The sequence below is a fragment of the Papaver somniferum genome, chromosome 8 (assembly GCF_003573695.1).
Source record: "Papaver somniferum cultivar HN1 chromosome 8, ASM357369v1, whole genome shotgun sequence".
In the NCBI taxonomy this organism is placed as follows: domain Eukaryota; kingdom Viridiplantae; phylum Streptophyta; class Magnoliopsida; order Ranunculales; family Papaveraceae; genus Papaver; species Papaver somniferum.
Genome location: NC_039365.1, coordinates 75,996,960 through 76,005,158, shown reverse-complemented (window position 1 = coordinate 76,005,158; position 8,199 = coordinate 75,996,960). Strand labels below are relative to the sequence as shown.

General features: G+C 38.5%; 1 protein-coding gene across 1 annotated transcript; it reads right to left on the bottom strand.

The window, feature by feature from the left end:
- Nucleotides 1-918: 918 nt before the first annotated feature.
- LOC113305679 (nucleolin 2-like) lies at nucleotides 919-1,461 on the bottom strand. Its single transcript, XM_026554695.1, has one exon. The coding sequence runs from the start codon at nucleotides 1,459-1,461 to the stop codon at nucleotides 919-921; it is 543 nt and encodes a 180-aa protein (XP_026410480.1).
- Between the last annotated feature and the right edge of the window lie 6,738 nt (nucleotides 1,462-8,199).

Sequence of the window (8,199 nt, the reverse complement as noted above, 5' to 3'; positions counted from 1 at the left end):
CGGAATCAGTTGAGTCTTCGTCAACACGATTACTGCTATCGTCAACCACGACCACGGACTCCCCATTCCTCCTCTTTCCAGCATCAACAACAACGTGTACATCAACTTGTGGTAAAGAAGTTTGCAATTTCAGATGAAGATTGGATAAACCGTTGAGTAGTCATAGAATGAGCTGATAGAATCACTCAAAGATGTGCCGGCTTCAGTATGAGATTATCTATACTGAGTAGGGCTCTAACAGTCCGCTTGGGTCTCGAATTATGAGAAGAAGACGGATTCTTCTGATTATCCTGCAAAAAATTATTTTCCTATGATCAATAATTCTGATCAAATGGAGATGAGGAAAATATACAACTTACTGATACAGACGTTTCCACTTCATGCTTCGACTGAGGTTCATTTCGAGAAGACATACTACTGCTGGACATAGCGACGAAAGGTATGATAATCAAAATTTTCTCTGCGCGATGAAACCCTAAGTCTTGGGGATATATATGAGATACAGTGGGTGCTTATCTTCTGTGAACAGTCAATTCAGTTGCGAGTTTTACTGAAACCCTAGGTTTCAAACAAGATCAATACTGGAGACGCAGAGGAAAATAACGTACCGGGGACTGACCAAAGGTGGATATAGTCACACGGCCTTGTGTATGTCGCATGTTTTCTCAGCATATGTAGCGTATCCTAGTATTTGCATATGGAAACCGCCAAGGCAAGTCCAAAAGTATCATGATGGGTTTTGGCGCATGAGCATTGGATCATTCTGTTTGATTCAATCAAGAAGAACCAATATTATTAAAATGATTTCTTATTCAAAAGGAAAATCTTAATACTGAAGTGAAGCTATTCAAATAAAGAAGATGTCTACTACGAAGGCTAAGAAAACATTCAAATGTTTAAGTAAGATCAGGAGTAAAGCTACTCGTCAGATTCATCCGAGTTGTCAGATTTATCAGATTCATCATCATTGTCCTTCTCAGAATCCTCTTCTTTGTCGGAGTCACTATCAGGTCCATTGATGAAATATGGATGGATATAAGGATCATATGAGTTCGAGTCCTCTTCCACTTTATCCTCGACTCGTTTCGCAATCTCTCTGAGCTCTCTGGTACGACGATCTGGATTAATCTTACGATCATGTGGCACCCACACTGGTTCATCTTCTGAAGCATCAGAGTCGGAAGGTACACCGTCAGCAAATCGACGTCTTTCCTTAGCCGCTAGTATTCTGCGCCAGATTCTATCCTTTCTACGCCGACGGTCGTCCGCCTCATCATCCTCCGCTTTTCTCTTCATAAGCTCAGCGTAAGTGACTCTCCGGTCATTAAGGGGTATGTCAGGTTTTTCCCCCTCAGCATGATTTGTCTTAGTTTTCGATTTGGCTGCAGAAGCTTTGAAGACCTCGTCAGAGGAGCTGGAGGAATAACTATAATCATAATTGCTGCTGCTGTAAGTCACCATTTTCTGGAACCAAGAGCATAAAATTAAGGACATGATGATAATAAATCCACTACAAAAATGGTAACTCTTAACTCTTACCTTTTCACGATTTCAGTAGTGATTGTGGTGCAAGAGTTAGCACTCCAAGATTAGTTCATTCTTTGAAACCTGCAATAACGAACAAAACCTTATCATAAGATTGAAACTGGTTTTTCATAAAATCATGAACATAATTTTCATAGTATAAACATCCACAACTGGACTATCAAATTTACACCAAAACAATATTTCATCATAAATAAATTGTCTAATTGCAAGGGTTACAAAAACAATGAAAAACCGTGATTAACTCACGTAAAAAAAAATATCCTTGTGAAGCTCCATGTTTCGCATATAAAAAAAATATCTTTTCCTTCGTGTGAGCATTTTTCTTTGAAACGAAGGTTTATTTCGGTCTTGTGAAAAGCTCACATCTTTTAAGATGAAGTTTTGGTTTCCATGAAAGCTCATAAACAAAACTTTGTCACTGGACACAGGTCTTTTTCAAAAGAAAATCTCTCTCAAGTTAGGGATTATTCCTAGTCTCTTGAACTAATGATCGAACGAACATACGTTAAATCAAATAAGGGTTTTTCTAAAAAACTCACACTCATAATACACATGTATAGAATTTTAACATAACAAAAGTATGAAAAACTCATGAAATCAGCAAGCCAAAAAAAATATATATACCTGGTCAGTGCCGGCCGGAATATGGTCGGACGGTCCTCGGACATCGTCGGTGATCGGCGGCTCCGTCAATTTTTTTCCGCTCTCCTCAGAACTCAGGCGTGAATGTGATGAAGGGAGGTATGTGGTGGTCGGTCGTGGGAAGAAATAACAAGAAGAAGGATTAATTCCCTTTTATATCAATTTTATTTCCAAAACCTAATTCCATAAGGATTTCCTTTTCGGGCCCAGCCCGTGAATCCTAGGCCAACCAAGGTTCCACCATCAAGTTAGCGGTTCTACACCAATTTATGCTCGTTGGATGATGCTCTATTATGCCACTGAGGTTTTTCATTCAGTCAAAATCCGGTAACGTCTTACCTTATGACTAAGTTCAATTACTTATTTTATTTGCAACTGGAAAATCACCATTCAGTGTTGACTGAGGAACATGACTATCCCTCACTAAGCAGGGGACTTAATGTAGATGGTGGATTTTCGACAAGGGTTAAAATCGTAAAACCATAATTATACATGCTCCTGATCCGACAATCAGATGAGTATTGAGGCTCATGTCTCTCATTGAATCATGAAAGCTCATGCCATGAAATCTCTGACTGGGAAGGCTGTCTCTCAGAGTATATGAAGATGTGTAGTCTCTCAACTGAGGCAACGATACATCTCATGAATACTGAGCAATTTCATTAATTATTTCTATATATAATCGAAAGATTGGACGGCTCCTAGACAGCATGCCTGCTAGAATAGAGCAATGGCGTCTTCAGGATGCAACAAGGTTTTCCCTGACTATATAAGAGAAATATGACATTTCAAAAAGCTCATATCTCTTCATTTCTCAGATAATTAATGCTCCTAGACAGCATACCTTCTAGTATAGAGCCATCAGTTAATTATCTATAATCGTTAACTGAATATTCAACAATATTCTACGATTCTTCGTAATATTTCATCACTTCAATTTGTGGATCTTCCCAGCAGAATTCCATGGGTTAGTGATAAATATTCAACTTAAGGGAATCTAAGCAGCTCTCGAGTAAGCCCCGACCAAAATGGTGCAAGTGTACTCAGCAATAATGCACAAACGAGCACCTGAATGCACAAACGAGCATTCTAAATATGTAAGAGAAATATGACGTTTCAACAAGCTCATATCTCTTAATTTCTCAGATAATTAATGCTCCTAGATAGCATGCCTGCTAGTATAGAGCCATCAGTTAATTATCTATAATCGTTAACTGAATATTCAACAATATTCTACGATTCTTCATAATATTTCATCACTTCAATTTGTGGATCTTCCTAGCAGAATTCCATGGGTTAGTGATAAATATTCAACTTACGGGCATCTGAGCAGCTCTCGAGTAAGCCCCGACCAAAATGGTGCAAGTGTACTCGGCAATAATGCACAAACGGGCACCTGAATGCACAAACGAGCATTCTAAAACACGAAGGAACGATGAACCTATGCAAAGTAGGAAGAAAATAATAAATAATAAAATATTAACCGAGGCGCTGGGGGACTGGGCCCACCGGCCGTCCAGTCGTGTAATGGCCAGTCCCACGTCCAATTTTATATTTTATCATATTTTTATTATTTTCCCTGATCTCATGAAAATCCCTTCATTTGAGCAAATCTCCTTCGTCTCAAGGAAACTCCCTAGTCTCATGGTGTTTCCTCGTATCAAAGAAATAATAATAAATTAGGAAAGATGTCGTGAGACAAGGCTCACTAGCCGGCCGACCATGCCCTAGCCGTGGCCGGTCCCACACCTCATGACTCATTGTTATTTTATTATTATTTTCCTCATCCCATGAAAATTCCTTGAATTCAGGAAATTTCCCTAAACCCATGAAAAATAATATAAAATTAGGGAAACTCGTGGGACCGGGCTCTAGCCAGCCGGTCATGCCCTAGCCGGTCCCACATGTCCCTTGCTTTACTATTTTTTTTTATGTTTCCTCATCTTATGGAAACTCCCTGATTTCAACAAAATTCTCTGGTTTCAACAAACCTTTTTGATTTTATGATATTTCCCGAAAATACATAAAAATTACATAAAATTGGGAAAAGTGCTGAGGGACCGAGCTTGCTAGCTAGACGGCCATGCCCTAGCCGTGGCCGGTCACACACCTTGAGATCTCATATTTTATTAATTATTTTCATCATCTCATGAATTTTTCCTAGTTTCAGCAAAACCCTGGATCCTTCATATCTTCTCAAAATGTTTCTCAAACGCGCACCGGAAAATATAGAAATTCTCAGAACTGAGACACGAACATTATAGTGACACGGGCATATCCCCTTGACCGACCAAGGCTGGCCCTAAAGCTTGCAAATAGCCGGTCTCGCAAGTTTTAATAATTTTAAACTTATTTGCTCAATTGTTCATATTAGGTCCAAACTCTTTTCAAATAACTTGGAGTTTGCTCGAATGATCATCATCTGGTCCCGCGACCACCAAGGGCCAGTCTCATGCTCTATTGATCGGTCCCTCATCTTTTCATAACTAGGTTTTACTACTTAACGCTCACACGAGAATTATTTTAATAAATGATTAAACCAGCATTTAATCATCCTTTCACCAACTAGTCTTCAGAGACTTTGGTATTTTTGCTCACTTGAGCATCTGGGAGCTACACGGTCGATTCATCATCCCATGTAGCTGGTCCCTCCTTCATATCATGAACGGTTTTCAATAAATCATCAATTAATCCTCAATTCAGCAATTGATCAAAATTAGGGTTTTGAATCCAGAGCTCTGCAATAAACATAATTCTGAGCAGATTCAAACATTAACAATTTTACGTTGATCTCGTGGTCAACATTTTAATAATTATGCTCGGCTCAGATGCCAGCATCTTAAATCAACATTTGCTCAGACGAGCAACATTTGTTCAAATGAGCAATATATGCTCACTCCAAAGAATATTGGTTCAATTATTAATATTCAACAATCAACATTCGCTCAAATGGACAATATTTGTTCACGCTGAAGAATGTTGGTTCAACCATCAATATTCAATAATTCATCAGATGAGCAACATTTGCTCAAACTAGCAATATTTGCTCAGACTAAGGAATATTGATAGACGATTCAGCAACACAGTTTTCTCAGGTTATCAACATTTATTCGACAATGATATTTTTTTTCTCAGCAGACATGTTCGATTCATGAGTCTCGGAATATTTTCAAATTATGTTCAACTCAGCAATACAAGGACTCATAGTCCCATAAAGTCAATAACTGACTAACTAAATACACGTCTGTCTTGCAGACTCCATATTCATGAGATATCAACCGTGTCACATGGTGGGATATTAACTAAGGTTTTGGTCTGGAGGTCTAAGGCACGTGTGTTCATACACACGATGAGAATGTGAGCAAGTCGTGCAATCGGTTGAAGGAGTTAGCAAATTAGTGGGTGGAAAGTTAAACAAGTCTCTGCACGATGAGCAACTGGTTTCAACACGATTTTCCACTTCCCCACTCTTTGACTCCAGCAACTGTCACACTTCATGGGATCATGGTGTTTTCAATTCAGCAATATAAAAGGCCTCTGAATCATGATTGAAACAGACAATAATTTCTCGACAAGTTCACACTGACAATCTTTCGTCTACACGAACTCATCGTATGAGCAATCACTCTCAACTGAGTAAATTCAATCATTCAGAACCTTCTTACGCAGAATACACAACACACCTATAATCTCGATCACCATTGATCTCACACATTTCTCAGCTTCCCTCCTACAGATCAACCCATCCTCTCTTGTGACCGAATTGACTCTGGAACGACCATTGTCTTGGTTTAGGACGGATTCCTACAGATTGATCTCTCGAACTTAAAGCACTCCCTTCTTGCAGTGCATCTGTGTAAGGTTGAGCATTTGCTCGGTTCAAGGAGTCTGCACACGGTCATCTCCTCAATTCCGTAAAAACCAGCAAATCGTTTTTCCCCATCTACATATATAGACTTTGATTATACACATTTGGTATTTTGAGCCGAGTATACCTCACCTATCTATATCTCGAAATATGTGTTGTAAGCTTTTCGCTTCGATCAAGTTTATCTTTACCATGTGATGAAAGTCATGATATGTTTCAATCATCTTGAAAATTGCTTTGACGAGAAATGGTGTAACAACTATATAATGTCCTCTAAGAATGTTTCAATGATTGAAATTAGAGTTTAGATTATATAACTAATGGTGGACATAAGCATTATTGTGGAAACACATTTATGTATAAGTCCTATTCCTTGAACTAAAGTTTGCGAACTTTGTTGATCAAGAGAACCAGAAGAATGGCGTGAGCCAAGTCCGCGAACTGCCGAAGTTCTCAAACCCAAGAATTTCTGCTGGAGTTGACAAACTACTTGCGTGAAGCTAAGTCCGCGAACCCAGTTCGCGAACCGGCGAAATTCTCATACCCGAGAAATTCTGCTGGAGTTTGTAAACTCTGCCCGGTAACTTAAGCCCGCGAACCTAGTCTGCGAACTTGAGAAGGTTATATATCTGAAGCTGATTTGTTAACTTAAACTTAAAAAGACTAAGGAATGCAGTTTGCAAACCATGGCTATAAAAGTTCATGAACCGATTCAAGTGAATCAAATATTTCCTTGCAATTGAACAACTCTCTAACTAGTTCATTTGAAGTCATTTGAACTAATTATGGTGAAGAAGAACATGGTTGATATGAAATGCTCATATGGCTAACCTTTTAGTTAACTATTGTTGAACCAACAAGTGCATACGTTTGGGTACGGTTAACAAACCTAGAAGCGTGCATTGTAAAGTGTGTGTAACAAGCTAAGTTTTCGATCTAGCGGTTGATAAATATTAGCTTGAATCTAAATCAGGTTTTCATCTAACGGTGAATATTGAATGCTTTGTTACTAAGCTAACATTGATTGCGAACCCTGATTTGAAAGACTATATAAAGGAAACATCTAGTATTGTGCAAAACTAATCCCCACACCTTACGTATGATATTAGTTTGCGTGCTAGAGTCTATTCTCCTTTAACCTTTGGTTTTCTTCTTCGAAAACCAGGTTAACGACTTAAATACTTCATTGGGATTGTGAAGCCAAACCGATACTACTTTTATCGTAGTTGTGTGATCTGATCTTGCATCTTCTATCGTACGAGTATAATTAGATTGATTGGATTGAGATTGATATCTCCGATAGGAAAGATATAAAAAGTAATCACCAACATCTTCGTCTCATTTTTTGTGATTCCGCAATATCTTGTTTCGCTACCATACGATTAACATTGTTGTGAGGTGATTGATAACTCTAGGCTGTTCTTAGGGAATATAAGAACGAATTATCAATTGGTTCATGTTCACCTTGATTATTATCAAAAGACGGAACAAAACCTTTAGGGTTTATCTGTGGGAGACAGATTGATCCTTTGATAGACTTGTCTGTGTGAGACAGATTTGTTTATTGTCAAAGCCTGCGATTTTGGGTCGTAGCAACTCTTAGTTGTGGGTGAGATCAACTAAGGGAATCAAGTGCGTAGTATCCTGCTGGGATCAGAGGCATAGGAGCATAAATTGTACCTTGGATCAGTGGGAGATTGATTGGGGTTCAACTACAGTCCAGTCCGAAGTTAGCTTGGAGTAGGCTAGTGTCTGTAGCGGCTCAATACAGTGTGTGTTCAATCTGGACTAGGTCCCGGGTTTTTCTGTATTTTCGGTTACCTCGTTAACAAAATTTCTGGTGTCTATGTGATTTCAATTTCTGCATTATATTGTTTTATCTTTATAATTGAAATAATACAGGTTGTGCGTTATATCATCAATTAGAGTAACCCAACCTTTGGTTGTTGATTGTCATTGATTGATCCTTGGATATTGGTCTTTGGTACCATCCAAGTTATTCGTTGTGTTTGATTAAAGACTCGCTGATTTCTATTAGCTCGAGTAAATCAAAACAAGAAAGAGATATAAACTCGTTGATATACTTTTAATTGATTGAGTCTTGTTGATTCTCTTAAAAGTATATTCGAGTTTGTCCATAC